This window comes from Thalassophryne amazonica, chromosome 1 (assembly GCF_902500255.1).
Source record: "Thalassophryne amazonica chromosome 1, fThaAma1.1, whole genome shotgun sequence".
Classification (NCBI taxonomy): Eukaryota; Metazoa; Chordata; class Actinopteri; order Batrachoidiformes; family Batrachoididae; genus Thalassophryne; species Thalassophryne amazonica.
The window spans coordinates 17,242,376-17,267,430 of NC_047103.1; the positions used below are offsets into that span (position 1 = coordinate 17,242,376).

At 36.3% G+C, this 25,055-nt stretch overlaps 1 protein-coding gene across 2 annotated transcripts in view; it reads left to right on the forward strand.

Annotated features, from left to right (window-relative positions):
• gad2 (glutamate decarboxylase 2) overlaps positions 1-25,055 on the forward strand; it is a 103,346-nt gene that overhangs the window by 39,173 nt on the left and 39,118 nt on the right. Inside the window, exon 16 of one of the 2 annotated variants that reach the window (XM_034166371.1) lies at positions 23,701-23,815. In XM_034166371.1, coding sequence (XP_034022262.1) covers positions 23,701-23,808 — 108 coding nt within the window. In that variant the 3' untranslated portion in view covers positions 23,809-23,815. Of the gene's footprint in view, positions 1-23,700; positions 23,816-25,055 lie in introns of those variants that run through there. The other variant, XM_034166379.1, reaches the window with a different exon arrangement.

Below are 25,055 nucleotides of genomic sequence, written 5' to 3' on the forward strand. Positions count from 1 at the left end.
CTTAATAGATTCTCACCAAATTTTCACCACAGATACATATTACACCATGGAAGAACCCATTAAATTTTGGAGGTGATCTGGATCTGGATTCTGGAACAAGTTTCACTTCATGCAGGATTTGAGGGATTACATCAAAACTACTTCATAGATTCTCACCACATTTTCACCACAGATACATATTACACCATGGAAGAACCCATTAAATTTTGGAGGTGATCTGGATCTGGATTCTGGATCAAGTTTCACTTTATGCAGGATTTGAAGGATTACATCAAAACTACTTCATAGATTCTCACCAAATTTTCACCACAGATACATATTACACCATGGAAGAACCCATTAAATTTTGGAGGTGATCTGGATCTGGATTCTGGAACAAGTTTCACTTTATGCAGGATTTGAGGTATTACATCAAAACTACTTCATAGATTCTCACCACATTTTCACCACAGATACATATTAGACCATGGAAGAACCCATTAAATTTTGGAGGTGATCTGTTTCTGGATTCTGGATCAAGTTTCACTTTATGCAGGTTTTGAAGGATTACATCAAAACTACTTCATAGATTCTCACCACATTTTCACCACAGATACAAATTAGACCATGGAAGAACCTATTAAATTTTGGAGGTGATCTGGATCTGGATTCTGGATCAAGTTTCACTTTATGCTTGATTTGAGGGATTACATCAAAACTACTTCATAGATTCTCACCAAATTTTCACAACAGATACAGATTACACCATGGAAGAACCCATTAAATTTTGGAGGTGATCTGGATTCTGGATCAAGTTTCACTTTATGCAGGATTTGAAGGATTACATCAAAACTACTTCATAGATTCTCACCAACGTTTCACCACATATACGTATTACACCATGGAAGAACCCATTAAATTTTGGAGGTGATCTGGATCTGGATCAAGTTTCACTTTATGTAGGATTTGAGGGATTACATCAAAACTATTTCATAGATTCTCACCAAATTTTCACCACATATACATATTACACCATGGAAGAACCCATTAAATTTTGGAGGTGATCTGGATCTGGATTCTGGATCAAGTTTCACTTTATGTAGGATTTGAGGGATTACATCAAAACTACTTCATAGATTCTCACCAAATTTTCACCACATATACGTATTACACCATGGAAGAACCCATTACATTTTGGAGGTGATCTGGATCTGGATCAAGTTTCACTTTATGTAGGATTTGAGGGATTACATCAAAACTATTTCATAGATTCTCACCAAATTTTCACCACATATACATATTACACCATGGAAGAACCCACTAAATTTTGGAGGTGATCTGGATCTGGATTCTGGATCAAGTTTCACTTTATGTAGGATTTGAGGGATTACATCAAAACTACTTCATAGATTCTCACCAAATTTTCACCACATATACATATTAGACCGTGGAAGACTCCCTTAAAAAATGGAGGTGAGCTGGATCTGAATTCTGGATCAAGTTTCACTTTATGTAGGATATGAGGGATTACATCAAAACTACTTCATAGATTCTCACCACATTTTCACCACAGATACATATTAGAACATGGAAGAACCCATTAAATTTTGGAGGTGATCTGGATCTGGATTCTGGATCAAATTTCACTTCATGTAGGATTTGAGGGATTACATCAAAACTACTTCAAAGATTCTCACCAAATTTTCACCACATATACATATTAGATCATAGAAGAACCCATTAAATTTTGGAGGTGAGCTGGATCTGAATTCTGGATTAAGTTTCACTTCATGTAGGATTTGAAGGATTAGATCAAAACTACTTCATAGATTCTCACCAAATTTTCACCACATATACATATGACACCATGGAAGAACCCATTCAATTTTGGAGGTGATCTGGATCAAGTTTCACTTTATGTAGGATTTGAGGGATTACATCAAAACTGCTTCATAGTTTCTCACCAAATTTTCACCACATATACATATTACACCATGGAAGAACCCATTAAATTTTGGAGGTGAGCTGGATCTGGATTCTGGATCAAATTTCACTTCATGTAGGATTTGAGGGATTACATCAAAACTACTTCAAAGATTCTCACCACATTTTCACCACATATACATATTAGATCATGGAAGAACCCATTAAATTTTGGAGGTGAGCTGGATCTGAATTCTGGATCAAGTTTCACTTCATGTAGGATTTGAAGGATTACATCAAAACTACTTCATAGATTCTCACCCAATTTTCACCACATATACATATTACACCATGGAAGAACCCATTAAATTTTGGAGGTGATCTTGATCTGGATTCTGGTACAAGTTTCACTTTATGCAGGATTTGAGGGATTACATCAAAACTACTTCATAGATTCTCACCAAATTTTCACCACAGATACATATTAGACCATGGAAGAACCCATTCAATTTTGGAGGTGATCTGGATCTGGATCAAGTTTCACTTTATGTAGGATTTGAGGGATTACATCAAAACTACTTCATAGATTCTCACCAAATTTTCACCACAGATACATATTACACCATGGAAGAACCCATTAAATTTTGGAGGTGATCTGGATCTGGATTCTGGAACAAGTTTCACTTTATGCAGGATTTGAGGGATTACAACAAAACTACTTCATAGATTCTCACCAAATTTTCACCACAGATACATATTAGACCATGGAAGAACCCATTAAATTTTGGACGTGATCTGGATCAAGTTTCACTTTATGTAGGATTTGAGGGATTACATCAAAACTACTTCATAGATTCTCACCAAATTTTCAACACAGATACATATTAGACCATGGAAGAACCCATTACATTTTGGAGGTGATCTGGATCTGGATCAAGTTTCACTTTATGTAGGATTTGAGGGATTACATCAAAACTACTTCATAGATTCTCACCAAATTTTCACCACAGATACATATTACACCATGGAAGAACCCATTAAATTTTGGAGGTGATCTGGATCTGGATTCTGGAACAAGTTTCACTTTATGCAGGATTTGAGGGATTACAACAAAACTACTTCATAGATTCTCACCAAATTTTCACCACAGATACATATTAGACCATGGAAGAACCCATTAAATTTTGGACGTGATCTGGATCAAGTTTCACTTTATGTAGGATTTGAGGGATTACATCAAAACTACTTCATAGATTCTCACCAAATTTTCAACACAGATACAGATTACACCATGGAAGAACCCATTAAATTTTGGAGGTGATCTGGATCTGGATTCTGGATCAAGTTTCACTTTATGCAGGATTTAAAGGATTACATCAAAACTACTTCATACATTCTCACCAAATTTTCACCACATATACATATTAGACCATGGAAGAACCCATTACATTTTGGAGGTGATCTGGATCTGGATCAAGTTTCACTTTATGTAGGATTTGAGGGATTACATCAAAACTACTTCATAGATTCTCACCAAATTTTCACCACAGATACATATTACACCATGGAAGAACCCATTAAATTTTGGAGGTGATCTGGATCTGGATTCTGGAACAAGTTTCACTTTATGCAGGATTTGAGGGATTACAACAAAACTACTTCATAGATTCTCACCAAATTTTCACCACAGATACATATTAGACCATGGAAGAACCCATTAAATTTTGGATGTGATCTGGATCAAGTTTCACTTTATGTAGGATTTGAGGGATTACATCAAAACTACTTCATAGATTCTCACCAAATTTTCAACACAGATACAGATTACACCATGGAAGAACCCATTAAATTTTGGAGGTGATCTGGATCTGGATTCTGGATCAAGTTTCACTTTATGCAGGATTTAAAGGATTACATCAAAACTACTTCATAGATTCTCACCAAATTTTCACCACATATACATATTACACCATGGAAGAACCCATTACATTTTGGAGGTGATCTGGATCTGGATCAAGTTTCACTTTATGTAGGATTTGAGGGATTACATCAAAACTATTTCATAGATTCTCACCAAATTTTCACCACATATACATATTACACCATGGAAGAACCCATTACATTTTGGAGGTGATCTGGATCTGGATTCTGGATCAAGTTTCACTTTATGTAGGATTTGAGGGATTACATCAAAACTACTTCATAGATTCTCACCAAATTTTCACCACATATACATATTACACCATGGAAGAACCCATTAAATTTTGGAGGTGATCTGGATCTGCATTCTGGATTCTGTATCAAGTTTCACTTTGTGTAGGATTTGAGGGATTACATCAAAACTACTTCATAGATTCTCACCAAATTTTCACCACATATACATATTAGACCATGGAAGACTCCCTTAAAATTTGGAGGTGAGCTGGATCTGAATTCTGGATCAAGTTTCACTTTATGTAGGATATGAGGGATTACATCAAAACTACTTCATAGATTCTCACCACATTTTCACCACAGATACATATTAGAACATGGAAGAACCCATTAAATTTTGGAGGTGATCTGGATCTGGATTCTGGATCAAGTTTCACTTTATGCAGGATTTAAAGGATTACATCAAAACTACTTCATAGATTCTCACCAAATTTTCACCACATATACATATTACACCATGGAAGAACCCATTAAATTTTGGAGGTGATCTGGATCTGGATCAAGTTTCACTTTATGTAGGATTTGAGGGATTACATCAAAACTATTTCATAGATTCTCACCAAATGTCACCACATATACATATTACACCATGGAAGAACCCATTAAATTTTGGAGGTGATCTGGATCTGGATTCTGGATCAAGTTTCACTTTATGTAGGATTTGAGGGATTACATCAAAACTACTTCATAGATTCTCACCAAATTTTCACCACATATACATATTACACCATGGAAGAACCCATTAAATTTTGGAGGTGATCTGGATCTGCATTCTGGATTCTGTATCAAGTTTCACTTTGTGTAGGATTTGAGGGATTACATCAAAACTACTTCATAGATTCTCACCAAATTTTCACCACATATACATATTAGACCGTGGAAGACTCCTTTAAAATTTGGAGGTGAGCTGGATCTGAATTCTGGATCAAGTTTCACTTTATGTAGGATATGAGGGATTACATCAAAACTACTTCATAGATTCTCACCACATTTTCACCACATATACATATTACACCATGGAAGAACCCATTCAATTTTGGAGGTGATCTGGATCAAGTTTCACTTTATGTAGGATTTGAGGGATTACATCAAAACTGCTTCATAGTTTCTCACCAAACTTTCACCACATATACATATTACACCATGGAAGAACCCATTAAATTTTGGAGGTGAGCTGGATCTGGATTCTGGATCAAATTTCACTTCATGTAGGATTTGAGGGATTACATCAAAACTACTTCATAGATTCTCACCCAATTTTCACCACATATACATATTACACCATGGAAGAACCCATTAAATTTTGGAGGTGATCTTGATCTGGATTCTGGTACAAGTTTCACTTTATGCAGGATTTGAAGGATTACATCAAAACTACTTCATAGATTCTCACCCAATTTTCACCACATATACATATTACACCATGGAAGAACCCATTAAATTTTGGAGGTGATCTTGATCTGGATTCTGGTACAAGTTTCACTTTATGCAGGATTTGAGGGATTACATCAAAACTACTTCATAGATTCTCACCAAATTTTCACCACAGATACATATTAGACCATGGAAGAACCCATTCAATTTTGGAGGTGATCTGGATCTGGATCAAGTTTCACTTTATGTAGGATTTGAGGGATTACATCAAAACTACTTCATAGATTCTCACCAAATTTTCACCACAGATACATATTACACCATGGAAGAACCCATTAAATTTTGGAGGTGATCTGGATCTGGATTCTGGAACAAGTTTCACTTTATGCAGGATTTGAGGGATTACAACAAAACTACTTCATAGATTCTCACCAAATTTTCACCACAGATACATATTAGACCATGGAAGAACCCATTAAATTTTGGACGTGATCTGGATCAAGTTTCACTTTATGTAGGATTTGAGGGATTACATCAAAACTACTTCATAGATTCTCACCAAATTTTCAACACAGATACAGATTACACCATGGAAGAACCCATTAAATTTTGGAGGTGATCTGGATCTGGATTCTGGATCAAGTTTCACTTTATGCAGGATTTAAAGGATTACATCAAAACTACTTCATAGATTCTCACCAAATTTTCACCACATATACATATTAGACCATGGAAGAACCCATTCAATTTTGGAGGTGATCTGGATCTGGATCAAGTTTCACTTTATGTAGGATTTGAGGGATTACATCAAAACTACTTCATAGATTCTCACCAAATTTTCACCACAGATACATATTACACCATGGAAGAACCCATTAAATTTTGGAGGTGATCTGGATCTGGATTCTGGAACAAGTTTCACTTTATGCAGGATTTGAGGGATTACAACAAAACTACTTCATAGATTCTCACCAAATTTTCACCACAGATACATATTAGACCATGGAAGAACCCATTAAATTTTGGACGTGATCTGGATCAAGTTTCACTTTATGTAGGATTTGAGGGATTACATCAAAACTACTTCATAGATTCTCACCAAATTTTCAACACAGATACAGATTACACCATGGAAGAACCCATTAAATTTTGGAGGTGATCTGGATCTGGATTCTGGATCAAGTTTCACTTTATGCAGGATTTAAAGGATTACATCAAAACTACTTCATAGATTCTCACCAAATTTTCACCACATATACATATTACACCATGGAAGAACCCATTACATTTTGGAGGTGATCTGGATCTGGATCAAGTTTCACTTTATGTAGGATTTGAGGGATTACATCAAAACTATTTCATAGATTCTCACCAAATTTTCACCACATATACATATTACACCATGGAAGAACCCATTACATTTTGGAGGTGATCTGGATCTGGATTCTGGATCAAGTTTCACTTTATGTAGGATTTGAGGGATTACATCAAAACTACTTCATAGATTCTCACCAAATTTTCACCACATATACATATTACACCATGGAAGAACCCATTAAATTTTGGAGGTGATCTGGATCTGCATTCTGGATTCTGTATCAAGTTTCACTTTGTGTAGGATTTGAGGGATTACATCAAAACTACTTCATAGATTCTCACCAAATTTTCACCACATATACATATTAGACCATGGAAGACTCCCTTAAAATTTGGAGGTGAGCTGGATCTGAATTCTGGATCAAGTTTCACTTTATGTAGGATATGAGGGATTACATCAAAACTACTTCATAGATTCTCACCACATTTTCACCACAGATACATATTAGAACATGGAAGAACCCATTAAATTTTGGAGGTGATCTGGATCTGGATTCTGGATCAAGTTTCACTTTATGCAGGATTTAAAGGATTACATCAAAACTACTTCATAGATTCTCACCAAATTTTCACCACATATACATATTACACCATGGAAGAACCCATTAAATTTTGGAGGTGATCTGGATCTGGATCAAGTTTCACTTTATGTAGGATTTGAGGGATTACATCAAAACTATTTCATAGATTCTCACCAAATGTTCACCACATATACATATTACACCATGGAAGAACCCATTAAATTTTGGAGGTGATCTGGATCTGGATTCTGGATCAAGTTTCACTTTATGTAGGATTTGAGGGATTACATCAAAACTACTTCATAGATTCTCACCAAATTTTCACCACATATACATATTACACCATGGAAGAACCCATTAAATTTTGGAGGTGATCTGGATCTGCATTCTGGATTCTGTATCAAGTTTCACTTTGTGTAGGATTTGAGGGATTACATCAAAACTACTTCATAGATTCTCACCAAATTTTCACCACATATACATATTAGACCGTGGAAGACTCCTTTAAAATTTGGAGGTGAGCTGGATCTGAATTCTGGATCAAGTTTCACTTTATGTAGGATATGAGGGATTACATCAAAACTACTTCATAGATTCTCACCACATTTTCACCACATATACATATTACACCATGGAAGAACCCATTCAATTTTGGAGGTGATCTGGATCTGGATTCTGGATCAAGTTTCACTTTATGTAGGATTTGAGGGATTACATCAAAACTACTTCATAGATTCTCACCAAATTTTCACCACAGATACATATTACACCATGGAAGAACCCATTAAATTTTGGAGGTGATCTGGATCTGGATTCTGGAACAAGTTTCACTTTATGCAGGATTTGAGGGATTACATCAAAACTACTTCATAGATTCTCACCAAATTTTCACCACAGATACATATTAGACCATGGAAGAACCCATTAAATTTTGGACGTGATCTGGATCAAGTTTCACTTTATGTAGGATTTGAGGGATTACATCAAAACTACTTCATAGATTCTCACCAATTTTTCAACACAGATACAGATTACACCATGGAAGAACCCATTAAATTTTGGAGGTGATCTGGATCTGGATTCTGGATCAAGTTTCACTTTATGCAGGATTTAAAGGATTACATCAAAACTACTTCATAGATTCTCACCAAATTTTCACCACATATACATATTACACCATGGAAGAACCCATTAAATTTTGGAGGTGATCTGGATCTGGATCAAGTTTGACTTTATGTAGGATTTGAGGGATTACATCAAAACTACTTCATAGATTCTCACCAAACTTTCACGACAGATACATATTACACCATGGAAGAACCCATTCAATTTTGGAGGTGATCTGGATCTGGATTCTGGAACAAGTTTCACTTTATGCAGGATTTGAGGGATTACATCAAAACTACTTCATAGATTCTTACCAAATTTTCACCACAGATACATATTAGACCATGGAAGAACCCATTCAATTTTGGAGGTGATCTGGATTCTGGAACAAGTTTCACTTCATGCAGGATTTGAGGGATTACATCAAAACTACTTCATAGATTCTCACCAAATTTTCACCACAGATACATATTACACCATGGAAGAACCCATTAAATTTTGGAGGTGATCTGGATCTGGATTCTGGATCAAGTTTCACTTTATGCAGGATTTGAAGGATTACATCAAAACTACTTCATAGATTCTCACCAAATTTTCACCACATATACATTTTACACCATGGAAGAACCCATTAAATTTTGGAGGTGATCTGTTTCTGGATTCTGGATCAAGTTTCACTTTATGCAGGTTTTGAAGGATTACATCAAAACTACTTCATAGATTCTCACCACATTTTCACCACAGATACAAATTAGACCATGGAAGAACCTATTAAATTTTGGAGGTGATCTGGATCTGGATTCTGGATCAAGTTTCACTTTATGCTTGATTTGAGGGATTACATCAAAACTACTTCATAGATTCTTACCAAATTTTCACCACAGATACATATTAGACCATGGAAGAACCCATTCAATTTGGAGGTGATCTGGATCTGGATCAAGTTTCACTTTATGTAGGATTTGAGGGATTACATCAAAACTACTTCACAGTTTCTCACCAAATTTTCACCACATAGACATATTAGACCATGGAAGAACCCATTAAATTTTGGACGTGATCTGGATCTGGATCAAGTTTCACTTTATGTAGGATTTGAGGGATTACATCAAAACTACTTCATAGATTCTCACCAAATTTTCACCACAGATACATATTACACCATGGAAGAACCCATTCAATTTTGGAGGTGATCTGGATCTGAATTCTGGATCAAGTTTCACTTTATGTAGGATTTGAGGGATTACATCAAAACTACTTCATACATTCTCACCAAATTTTCACCACATATACATATTACACCATGGAAGAACCCATTTAATTTTGGAGGTGATCTGGATCTGGATCAAGTTTCACTTTATGTAGGATTTGAGGGATTACATCAAAACTACTTCATAGATTCTCACCAAATTTTCACCACATATACGTATTACACCATGGAAGAACCCATTACATTTTGGAGGTGATCTGGATCTGGATCAAGTTTCACTTTATGTAGGATTTGAGGGATTACATCAAAACTATTTCATAGATTCTCACCAAATTTTCACCACATATACATATTACACCATGGAAGAACCCACTAAATTTTGGAGGTGATCTGGATCTGGATTCTGGATCAAGTTTCACTTTATGTAGGATTTGAGGGATTACATCAAAACTACTTCATAGATTCTCACCAAATTTTCACCACATATACATATTAGACCGTGGAAGACTCCCTTAAAAATGGAGGTGAGCTGGATCTGAATTCTGGATCAAGTTTCACTTTATGTAGGATATGAGGGATTACATCAAAACTACTTCATAGATTCTCACCACATTTTCACCACAGATACATATTAGACCATGGAAGAACCCATTAAATTTTGGAGGTGATCTGGATCTGGATTCTGGATCAAGTTTCACTTTATGTAGGATTTGAGGGATTACATCAAAACTACTTCATAGATTCTCACCAAATTTTCACCACATATACATATTAGATCATAGAAGAACCCATTAAATTTTGGAGGGAGCTGGATCTGAATTCTGGATCAAGTTTCACTTCATGTAGGATTTGAAGGATTACATCAAAACTACTTCATAGATTCTCACCAAATTTTCACCACATATACATATTACACCATGGAAGAACCCATTAAATTTTGGAGGTGAGCTGGATCTGGATTCTGGATCAAGTTTCACTTCATGTAGGATTTGAGGGATTACATCAAAACTACTTCATAGATTCTCACCCAATTTTCACCACATATACATATTACACCATGGAAGAACCCATTAAATTTTGGAGGTGATCTTGATCTGGATTCTGGTACAAGTTTCACTTTATGCAGGATTTGAGGGATTACATCAAAACTACTTCATAGATTCTCACCAAATTTTCACCACAGATACATATTAGACCATGGAAGAACCCATTCAATTTTGGAGGTGATCTGGATCTGGATCAAGTTTCACTTTATGTAGGATTTGAGGGATTACATCAAAACTACTTCATATATTCTCACCAAATTTTCACCACAGATACATATTACACCATGGAAGAACCCATTAAATTTTGGAGGTGATCTGGATCTGGATTCTGGAACAAGTTTCACTTTATGCAGGATTTGAGGGATTACATCAAAACTACTTCATAGATTCTCACCAAATTTTCACCACAGATACATATTAGACCATGGAAGAACCCATTAAATTTTGGAGGTGATCTTGATCTGGATTCTGGTACAAGTTTCACTTTATGCAGGATTTGAGGGATTACATCAAAACTACTTCATAGATTCTCACCAAATTTTCACCACAGATACATATTAGACCATGGAAGAACCCATTCAATTTTGGAGGTGATCTGGATCTGGATCAAGTTTCACTTTATGTAGGATTTGAGGGATTACATCAAAACTACTTCATATATTCTCACCAAATTTTCACCACAGATACATATTACACCATGGAAGAACCCATTAAATTTTGGAGGTGATCTGGATCTGGATTCTGGAACAAGTTTCACTTTATGCAGGATTTGAGGGATTACATCAAAACTACTTCATAGATTCTCACCAAATTTTCACCACAGATACATATTAGACCATGGAAGAACCCATTAAATTTTGGACGTGATCTGGATCAAGTTTCACTTCATGTAGGATTTGAGGGATTACATCAAAACTACTTCATAGATTCTCACCAAACTTTCACCACATATACATATTACACCATGGAAGAACCCATTAAATTTTGGAGGTGAGCTGGATCTGGATTCTGGATCAAATTTCACTTCATGTAGGATTTGAGGGATTACATCAAAACTACTTCATAGATTCTCACCCAATTTTCACCACATATACATATTACACCATGGAAGAACCCATTAAATTTTGGAGGTGATCTTGATCTGGATTCTGGTACAAGTTTCACTTTATGCAGGATTTGAGGGATTACATCAAAACTACTTCATAGATTCTCACCAAATTTTCACCACAGATACATATTAGACCATGGAAGAACCCATTCAATTTTGGAGGTGATCTGGATCTGGATCAAGTTTCACTTTATGTAGGATTTGAGGGATTACATCAAAACTACTTCATATATTCTCACCAAATTTTCACCACAGATACATATTACACCATGGAAGAACCCATTAAATTTTGGAGGTGATCTGGATCTGGATTCTGGAACAAGTTTCACTTTATGCAGGATTTGAGGGATTACATCAAAACTACTTCATAGATTCTCACCAAATTTTCACCACAGATACATATTAGACCATGGAAGAACCCATTAAATTTTGGACGTGATCTGGATCAAGTTTCACTTCATGTAGGATTTGAGGGATTACATCAAAACTACTTCATAGATTCTCACCAAATTTTCAACACAGATACAGATTACACCATGGAAGAACCCATTAAATTTTGGACGTGATCTGGATCAAGTTTCACTTCATGTAGGATTTGTGGGATTACATCAAAACTACTTCATAGATTCTCACCAAATTTTCAACACAGATACAGATTACACCATGGAAGAACCCATTAAATTTTGGAGGTGATCTGGATCTGGATTCTGGATCAAGTTTCACTTTATGCAGGATTTAAAGGATTACATCAAAACTACTTCATAGATTCTCACCAAACTTTCACCACATATACATATTACACCATGGAAGAACCCATTACATTTTGGAGGTGATCTGGATCTGGATCAAGTTTCACTTTATGTAGGATTTGAGGGATTACATCAAAACTATTTCATAGATTCTCACCAAATTTTCACCACATATACATATTACACCATGGAAGAACCCATTACATTTTGGAGGTGATCTGGATCTGGATTCTGGATCAAGTTTCACTTTATGTAGGATTTGAGGGATTACATCAAAACTACTTCATAGATTCTCACCAAATTTTCAGCACATATACATATTACACCATGGAAGAACCCATTAAATTTTGGAGGTGATCTGGATCTGCATTCTGGATTCTGTATCAAGTTTCACTTTGTGTAGGATTTGAGGGATTACATCAAAACTACTTCATAGATTCTCACCAAATTTTCACCACATATACATATTAGACCATGGAAGACTCCCTTAAAATTTGGAGGTGAGCTGGATCTGAATTCTGGATCAAGTTTCACTTTATGTAGGATATGAGGGATTACATCAAAACTACTTCATAGATTCTCACCACATTTTCACCACAGATACATATTAGAACATGGAAGAACCCATTAAATTTTGGAGGTGATCTGGATCTGGATTCTGGATCAAGTTTCACTTTATGCAGGGTTTGAAGGATTACATCAAAACTACTTCATAGATTCTCACCACATTTTCACCACATATACATATTACACCATGGAAGAACCCATTAAATTTTGGAGGTGATCTGGATCTGGATCAAGTTTCACTTTATGTAGGATTTGAGGGATTACATCAAAACTACTTCATAGATTCTCACCAAATTTTCACCACATATACATATTACACCATGGAAGAACCCATTAAATTTTGGAGGTGATCTGGATCTGGATTCTGGATCAAGTTTCACTTTATGTAGGATTTGAGGGATTACATCAAAACTACTTCATAGATTCTCACCAAATTTTCACCACATATACATATTACACCATGGAAGAACCCATTAAATTTTGGAGGTGATCTGGATCTGCATTCTGGATTCTGTATCAAGTTTCACTTTGTGTAGGATTTGAGGGATTACATCAAAACTACTTCATAGATTCTCACCAAATTTTCACCACATATACATATTAGACCGTGGAAGACTCCTTTAAAATTTGGAGGTGAGCTGGATCTGAATTCTGGATCAAGTTTCACTTTATGTAGGATATGAGGGATTACATCAAAACTACTTCATAGATTCTCACCACATTTTCACCACATATACATATTACACCATGGAAGAACCCATTCAATTTTGGAGGTTGATCTGGATCAAGTTTCACTTTATGTAGGATTTGAGGGATTACATCAAAACTGCTTCATAGTTTCTCACCAAACTTTCACCACATATACATATTACACCATGGAAGAACCCATTAAATTTTGGAGGTGAGCTGGATCTGGATTCTGGATCAAATTTCACTTCATGTAGGATTTGAGGGATTACATCAAAACTACTTCATAGATTCTCACCCAATTTTCACCACATATACATATTACACCATGGAAGAACCCATTAAATTTTGGAGGTGATCTTGATCTGGATTCTGGTACAAGTTTCACTTTATGCAGGATTTGAGGGATTACATCAAAACTACTTCATAGATTCTCACCAAATTTTCACCACAGATACATATTAGACCATGGAAGAACCCATTCAATTTTGGAGGTGATCTGGATCTGGATCAAGTTTCACTTTATGTAGGATTTGAGGGATTACATCAAAACTACTTCATATATTCTCACCAAATTTTCACCACAGATACATATTACACCATGGAAGAACCCATTAAATTTTGGAGGTGATCTGGATCTGGATTCTGGAACAAGTTTCACTTTATGCAGGATTTGAGGGATTACAACAAACTACTTCATAGATTCTCACCAAATTTTCACCACAGATACATATTAGACCATGGAAGAACCCATTAAATTTTGGACGTGATCTGGATCAAGTTTCACTTTATGTAGGATTTGAGGGATTACATCAAAACTACTTCATAGATTCTCACCAAATTTTCAACACAGATACAGATTACACCATGGAAGAACCCATTAAATTTTGGAGGTGATCTGGATCTGGATTCTGGATCAAGTTTCACTTTATGCAGGATTTAAAGGATTACATCAAAACTACTTCATAGATTCTCACCAAACTTTCACCACATATACATATTACACCATGGAAGAACCCATTACATTTTGGAGGTGATCTGGATCTGGATCAAGTTTCACTTTATGTAGGATTTGAGGGATTACATCAAAACTATTTCATAGATTCTCACCAAATTTTCACCACATATACATATTACACCATGGAAGAACCCATTACATTTTGGAGGTGATCTGGATCTGGATTCTGGATCAAGTTTCACTTTATGTAGGATTTGAGGGATTACATCAAAACTACTTCATAGATTCTCACCAAATTTTCAGCACATATACATATTACACCATGGAAGAACCCATTAAATTTTGGAGGTGATCTGGATCTGCATTCTGGATTCTGTATCAAGTTTCACTTTGTGTAGGATTTGAGGGATTACATCAAAACTACTTCATAGATTCTCACCAATTTTCACCACATATACATATTAGACCATGGAAGACTCCCTTAAAATTTGGAGGTGAGCTGGATCTGAATTCTGGATCAAGTTTCACTTTATGTAGGATATGAGGGATTACATCAAAACTACTTCATAGATTCTCACCACATTTTCACCACAGATACATATTAGAACATGGAAGAACCCATTAAATTTTGGAGGTGATCTGGATCTGGATTCTGGATCAAGTTTCACTTTATGCAGGATTTAAAGGATTACATCAAAACTACTTCATAGATTCTCACCACATTTTCACCACATATACATATTACACCATGGTAGAACCCATTAAATTTTGGAGGTGATCTGGATCTGGATCAAGTTTCACTTTATGTAGGATTTGAGGGATTACATCAAAACTATTTCATAGATTCTCACCAAATGTTCACCACATATACATATTACACCATGGAAGAACCCATTAAATTTTGGAGGTGATCTGGATCTGGATTCTGGATCAAGTTTCACTTTATGTAGGATTTGAGGGATTACATCAAAACTACTTCATAGATTCTCACCAAATTTTCACCACATATACATATTACACCATGGAAGAACCCATTAAATTTTGGAGGTGATCTGGATCTGCATCTGGATTCTGTATCAAGTTTCACTTTGTGTAGGATTTGAGGGATTACATCAAAACTACTTCATAGATTCTCACCAAATTTTCACCACATATACATATTAGACCGTGGAAGACTCCTTTAAAATTTGGAGGTGAGCTGGATCTGGATTCTGGATCAAATTTCACTTATGTAGGATATGAGGGATTACATCAAAACTACTTCATAGATTCTCACCACATTTTCACCACATATACATATTACACCATGGAAGAACCCATTCAATTTTGGAGGTGATCTGGATCAAGTTTCACTTTATGTAGGATTTGAGGGATTACATCAAAACTGCTTCATAGTTTCTCACCAAACTTTCACCACATATACATATTACACCATGGAAGAACCATTAAATTTTGGAGGTGAGCTGGATCTGGATTCTGGATCAAATTTCACTTCATGTAGGATTTGAGGGATTACATCAAAACTACTTCATAGATTCTCACCCAATTTTCACCACATATACATATTACACCATGGAAGAACCCATTAAATTTTGGAGGTGATCTTGATCTGGATTCTGGTACAAGTTTCACTTTATGCAGGATTTGAAGGATTACATCAAAACTACTTCATAGATTCTCACCAAATTTTCACCACAGATACATATTAGACCATGGAAGAACCCATTCAATTTTGGAGGTGATCTGGATCTGGATCAAGTTTCACTTTATGTAGGATTTGAGGGATTACATCAAAACTACTTCATATATTCTCACCAAATTTTCACCACAGATACATATTACACCATGGAAGAACCCATTAAATTTTGGAGGTGATCTGGATCTGGATTCTGGAACAAGTTTCACTTTATGCAGGATTTGAGGGATTACATCAAAACTACTTCATAGATTCTCACCAAATTTTCACCACAGATACATATTAGACCATGGAAGAACCCATTAAATTTTGGACGTGATCTGGATCTGGATCAAGTTTCACTTATGTAGGATTTGAGGGATTACATCAAAACTACTTCATAGATTCTCACCAAATTTTCAACACAGATACAGATTACACCATGGAAGAACCCATTAAATTTTGGAGGTGATCTGGATCTGGATTCTGGATCAAGTTTCACTTTATGCAGGATTTAAAGGATTACATCAAAACTACTTCATAGATTCTCACCAAATTTTCACCACATATACATATTACACCATGGAAGAACCCATTACATTTTGGAGGTGATCTGGATCTGGATCAAGTTTCACTTTATGTAGGATTTGAGGGATTACATCAAAACTATTTCATAGATTCTCACCAAATTTTCACCACATATACATATTACACCATGGAAGAACCCATTACATTTTGGAGGTGATCTGGATCTGGATTCTGGATCAAGTTTCACTTTATGTAGGATTTGAGGGATTACATCAAAACTACTTCATAGATTCTCACCAAATTTTCACCACATATACATATTACACCATGGAAGAACCCATTAAATTTTGGAGGTGATCTGGATCTGCATTCTGGATTCTGGATCAAGTTTCACTTTGTGTAGGATTTGAGGGATTACATCAAAACTACTTCATAGATTCTCACCAAATTTTCACCACATATACATATTAGACCGTGGAAGACTCCCTTAAAATTTGGAGGTGAGCTGGATCTGAATTCTGGATCAAGTTTCACTTTATGTAGGATATGAGGGATTACATCAAAACTACTTCATAGATTCTCACCACATTTTCACCACAGATACATATTAGAACATGGAAGAACCCATTAAATTTTGGAGGTGATCTGGATCTGGATTCTGGATCAAGTTTCACTTTATGCAGGATTTAAAGGATTACATCAAAACTACTTCATAGATTCTCACCAAATGTTCACCACATATACATATTACACCATGGAAGAACCCATTAAATTTTGGAGGTGATCTGGATCTGGATCAAGTTTCACTTTATGTAGGATTTGAGGGATTACATCAAAACTATTTCATAGATTCTCACCAAATATTCACCACATATACATATTACACCATTGAAGAACCCATTAAATTTTGGAGGTGATCTGGATCTGGATTCTGGATCAAGTTTCACTTTATGTAGGATTTGAGGGATTACATCAAAACTACTTCATAGATTCTCACCAAATTTTCACCACAGATACAATTAGACCATGGAAGAACCTATTAAATTTTGGAGGTGATCTGGATCTGGATTCTGGATCAAGTTTCACTTTATGCTTGATTTGAGGGATTACATCAAAACTACTTCATGGATTCTCACCAAATTTTCACCACAGATACAGATTACACCATGGAAGAACCCATTAAATTTTGGAGGTGATCTGGATCTGGATCAAGTTTCACTTTATGTAGGATTTGAGGGATTACATCAAAACTATTTCATAGATTCTCACCAAATTTTCACCACATATACATATTACACCATGGAAGAACCTATTAAATTTTGGAGGTGATCTGGATCTGGATTCTGGATCAAGTTTCACTTTATGTAGGATTTGAGGGATTACATCAAAACTACTTCATAGATTCTCACCACATTTTCACCACAGATACATATTAGAACATGGAAGAACCCATTAAATTTTGGAGGTGATCTGGATCTGGATTCTGGATCAAGTTTCACTTTACACAGGATTTGAGGAATTACATCAAAACTACTTCATAGATTCTCACCAAATTTTCACCACAGATACATATTACACCATGGAAGAACCCATTAAATTTTGGAGGTGATCTGGATCTGCATTCTGGATTCTGGATCAAGTTTCACTTTGTGTAGGATTTGAGGGATTACATCAAAACTACTTCATAGATTCTCACCAAATTTTCACCACATATACATATTAGACCGTGGAAGACTCCCTTAAAATTTGGAGGTGAGCTGGATCTGAATTCTGGATCAAGTTTCACTTTATGTAGGATATGAGGGATTACATCAAAACTACTTCATAGATTCTCACCACATTTTCACCACAGATACATATTAGAACATGGAAGAACCCATTAAATTTTGGAGGTGATCTGGATCTGGATTCTGGATCAAGTTTCACTTTATGCAGGATTTAAAGGATTACATCAAAACTACTTCATAGATTCTCACCAAATGTTCACCACATATACATATTACACCATGGAAGAACCCATTAAATTTTGGAGGTGATCTGGATCTGGATCAAGTTTCACTTTATGTAGGATTTGAGGGATTACATCAAAACTATTTCATAGATTCTCACCAAATATTCACCACATATACATATTACACCATTGAAGAACCCATTAAATTTTGGAGGTGATCTGGATCTGGATTCTGGATCAAGTTTCACTTTATGTAGGATTTGAGGGATTACATCAAAACTACTTCATAGATTCTCACCAAATTTTCACCACAGATACAAATTAGACCATGGAAGAACCTATTAAATTTTGGAGGTGATCTGGATCTGGATTCTGGATCAAGTTTCACTTTATGCTTGATTTGAGGGATTACATCAAAACTACTTCATGGATTCTCACCAAATTTTCACCACAGATACAGATTACACCATGGAAGAACCCATTACATTTTGGAGGTGATCTGGATCTGGATCAAGTTTCACTTTATGTAGGATTTGAGGGATTACATCAAAACTATTTCATAGATTCTCACCAAATTTTCACCACATATACATATTACACCATGGAAGAACCTATTAAATTTTGGAGGTGATCTGGATCTGGATTCTGGATCAAGTTTCACTTTATGTAGGATTTGAGGGATTACATCAAAACTACTTCATAGATTCTCACCACATTTTCACCACAGATACATATTAGAACATGGAAGAACCCATTAAATTTTGGAGGTGATCTGGATCTGGATTCTGGATCAAGTTTCACTTTACACAGGATTTGAGGAATTACATCAAAACTACTTCATAGATTCTCACCAAATTTTCACCACAGATACATATTAGACCATGGAAGAACCCATTAAATTTTGGAGGTGATCTGGATCTGGATTTGGATCAAGTTTCACTTTACACAGGATTTGAGGAATTACATCAAAACTACTTCATAGATTCTCACCAAATTTTCACCACATATACATATTACACCATGGAAGAACCCATTCAATTTTGGAGATGATCTGGATCAAGTTTCACTTTATGTAGGATTGAGGGATTACATCAAAACTGCTTCATAGTTTCTCACCAAACTTTCACCACATATACATATTACACCATGGAAGAACCCATTAAATTTTGGAGGTGAGCTGGATCTGGATTCTGGATCAAATTTCACTTCATGTAGGATTTGAGGGATTACATCAAAACTACTTCAAAGATTCTCACCATATTTTCACCACATACATATTAGATCATGGAAGAACCCATTAAATTTTGGAGGTGAGCTGGATCTGAATTCTGGATCAAGTTTCACTTCATGTAGGATTTGAAGGATTACATCAAAACTACTTAATAGATTCTCACCAAATTTTCACCACATATATAGATTAGACCATGGAAGAACCCATTAAATTTTGGAGGTGATCTGGATCTGGATTCTGGAATAAGTTTCACTTCATGTAGGATTTGAGGAATTACATCAAAACTACTTAATAGATTCTCACCAAATTTCACCACATATATAGATTAGACCATGGAAGAACCCATTAAATTTTGGAGGTGATCTGGATCTGGATTCTGGAATAAGTTTCACTTCATGTAGGATTTGAGGAATTACATCAAAACTACTTAATAGATTCTCACCAATTTTCACCACATATATAGATTAGACCATGGAAGAACCCATTAAATTTTCGAGGTGATCTGGATCTAGATCAAGTTTCACTTTATGTAGGTTTTCAGGGATTACATCAAAACTACTTTATAGTTTCTCACCAAATTTTCACCACATATACATATTACACCATGGAAGAACCATTCAATTTTGGAGGTGAGCTGGATCAAGTTTCACTTTATGTAGGATTTGTGGGATTACATCAAAACTACTTCATAGTTTCTCACCAAATTTTCACCACATATACATATTAGATCATGGAAGAACCCATTAAATTTTGGAGGTGAGCTGGATCTGGATTCTGGATCAAATTTCACTTCATGTAGGATTTGAGGGATTACATCAAAACTACTTCAAAGATTCTCACCAAATTTTCACCACATATACATATTAGATCATGGAAGAACCCATTAAATTTTGGAGGTGATCTGGATCTGGATTCTGGATCAAGTTTCACTTTATGCAGGATATGAGGGATTACATCAAAACTACTTCATAGATTCTCACCAAAGTTTCACCACAGATACATATTAGACCATGGAAGAACCCATTAAATTTTGGAGGTGATCTGAATCTGGATTCAGGATCAAATTTCACTTTATGTAGGATTTGAAGGATTACATCAAAACTACTTCATAGACTCTCACCACATTTTCACCACATATACATATTACACCATGGAAGAACCCATTAAATTTTGGAGGTGATCTGGATCTGGATCAAGTTTCACTTTATGTAGGATTTGAGGGATTACATCAAAACTACTTCATAGTTTCTCACCACATTTTCACCACATATACATATTAGATCATGGAAGAACCCATTAAATTTTGGAGGTGAGCTGGATCTGGATTCTGGATCAAATTTCACTTCATGTAGGATTTGAGGGATTACATCAAAACTACTTCAAAGATTCTCACCAAATTTTCACCACATATACATATTAGATCATGGAAGAACCCATTAAATTTGGAGGTGAGCTGGATCTGAATTCTGGATCAAGTTTCACTTCATGTAGGATTTGAAGGATTACATCAAAACTACTTCATAGATTCTCACCACATTTTCACCACATATACATATTACACCATGGAAGAACACATTACATTTTGGAGGTGAGCTGGATCTGGATTCTGGATCAAGTTTCACTTTATGTAGGATTTGAGGGATTACATCAAAACTACTTCATAGATTCTCACCAAATTTTCACCACATATACATATTAGACCATGGGAGAAACCCATTACATTTTGGAGGTGAGCTGGATCTGGATTCTGGAATAAGTTTCACTTCATGTAGGATTTGAGGGATTACATCAAAACTACTTCATAGATTCTCACCACATTTTCACCACATATACATATTACACCATGGAAGAACACAGTACATTTTGGAGGTGATCTGGGTCTGGATTCTGGATCAAGTTTCACTTTATGTAGGATTTGAGGGATTACATCAAAACTACTTCATAGTTTCTCACCACATTTTCACCACATATACATATTAGATCATGGAAAAACCCATTAAATTTTGGAGGTGAGCTGGATCTGGATTCTGGATCAAATTTCACTTCATGTAGGATTTGAGGGATTACATCAAACTACTTCAAAGATTCTCACCAAATTTTCACCACATATACATATTAGATCATGGAAGAACCCATTAAATTTTGGAGGTGAGCTGGATCTGAATTCTGGATCAAGTTTCACTTCATGTAGGATTTGAAGGATTACATCTAAACTACTTCATAGATTCTCACCAAATTTTCACCACATATACATATTAGACCATGGGAGAACCCATTACATTTGGAGGTGAGCTGGATCTGGATTCTGGAATAAGTTTCACTTCATGTAGGATTTGAGGGATTACATCAAAACTACTTCATAGATTCTCACCAAATTTTCACCTATATATAAGCTGTTCATATGGATGATTGTCAGCATTCAAGGAATTGGGGAATGTGCATAGAAGTGGAAAGAACTTCTGTCATGTCTGAATGTGACTCTTCCGCCATGAAATGTTCCGTTGTTGCTTATCACGCTGACACAAACACATTCATCACAAAGTTTTGATATGACAAATACTGCTTGAACAAAACAACGTGATCAGTTCACCCGCCTACCACATTGACGCACCACTACTTGCAGCCAATCACATAGCTCCACTGATCCACGCAGCAGGGCAAGGCCCACCCACCTGGGGGCGGGCCAAGTGTAGGCTTAAGACCAACCTAGCCTTAATGTCGGGGTTCTTGTTTGCAGCGGTGCATGTGACCCCTGCCTCAAGACCCCAGCGCTGTCTTAGCTGACTCTGTTCATCAGTGTAGGCATCTTTTTAATATAAGATCTGTTTTTAAGGTTCATCTGCTGGCAGTCTAATCTACTGGGTTGGATTCAGCAGACAGAAAAAACCCCAACAAATACAAATGGCCAACCTGTTTTCTTCCACATACGAGGTCTATTAGAAAAGTATCCGACCTTATTATTAATTGGAAACCAATTTTTCGAATGGTTTCCAGCTGCCAGTCTCTAACAGTTTCTGAAAAAATTCTGATGGAAAAAAAAGCCCAAATCATTCCGCCATTTCCTGACAATGAAAATCCGCCGAGGGGCTGGACCACTCCTCACTCAAAGCCTGCTCACAGGCGAATGACGCAACCGACAGGCATGGAAAACTCACGCATGCGCACGAGGGTTCAAGCTTGTCTGACGCAATCACACGTGATTCAAAACTGTATTAAGTGATCCAGATTGCAGGTTTCTACTGAGCATGATTACCACATAATTGTAAAGTGTCATGCAGATTTAACTAATGTGACATTTTAAGGCAGTGAAGTGGGAGGGATTTGCGTGCGCAGTCTGACTGCCCTTCTTATGTATTAAATTAGACAAAATGCTTTGCACATTTCACACAATATTATTTGTTGCAATTGTACAACTGAATTTTAACCGCAATTGCACGCGCTATTTCTGCACATACGGCAGTTTATTCCTCTTTTGTCCACACTGTGTTCCCGCAGCCTCAGCACACCAACGTCTGCTTCTGGTACCTCCCTCCTGGGATCCGCTACATGCAGGACAAAGAGGAGAAAAAGAAACGCCTGCACAAGGTGGGTGAGCCGACATAAGGAGCTTTACTGTGGTATCTGCCTGGACACACCTCGCCGGTGCCCGACATGCTTGTCAGTCATATCCAGCTCAACCATCACATGTCCTCCTCATTAGGCGCAGCATGCACACTTGGCTTTAACACTGAAAATATTTTCTAAGCACTGAGGAAATGCTGACAGGCCTAAAACGTTATATGTACACTTAGCAGGGTGGAGGTAGGCAGTGGGAAGCAGGCTAATGTGGCAGCCATTCAGAGGGGCCCACAGGCAGCAGGAGCCTAATAATTGACATTAGGGACAAACAGATGGTGTGAGTGCCGCCCATGCAGAGCGCGCTGGTCCCTCCACCGCGGTCTGCACAGTCAGACAAAAGACAATCACAAAACAAAAGACAGAGGTTTCTATTTGTTTTCAAAAGTTTGAAAAGATCAGACAATGGGGTGTTTGATCAGGATGCTGTAAAAGGGGGAAAGAATCAGAGCTGGACTGATTTAACGTTAATGGACAAGTATCCACAGTATACCACAGCTTACCATAGTATACCACAGTATAACCACAGTATAACCACAGCTTTCCACAGTATACCACAGTATGACCACAGCTTACCACATTATACCATAGTATACCACAGCATACCACAGTATACCACAGTATACCATAGTATACCACAGTATACCACAGCTTACCACAGTATACCACAGTATACCACAGTATAGTACAGTATACCACAGTATGCCACAGTATACCACAGCTTACCACAGTATACTACAGTATACCACAGTAAGTACAGTATAACACAGTATACCACAGCATAGTAAGTATACCACAGCTTACCAGAGTATACCACAGTATAGTACAGTATACCACAGCTTACCACAGTATACCACAGTATACCATAGTATAGTACATATACCACAGTATACCACAGCTTACCACAGTATACCATTAGTTACCACATCACCACAGTATACCAGATACCACATACCACAGTAACCACAGTATACCATAGTATACCACAGTATACCACAGCTTACCACAGTATACCACAGTATACCACAGTATAGTACAGTATACCACAGTATGCCACATTATACCACAGCTTACCACAGTATACTACAGTATACCACAGTAAGTACAGTATACACAGTATACCACAGCATAGTATAGTATACCACAGCTTACCAGAGTCTACCACAGTATCGTACAGTATACCACAGCTTACCACAGTATACCACGTAGTATGTACAGTATACCACAGCTTACCA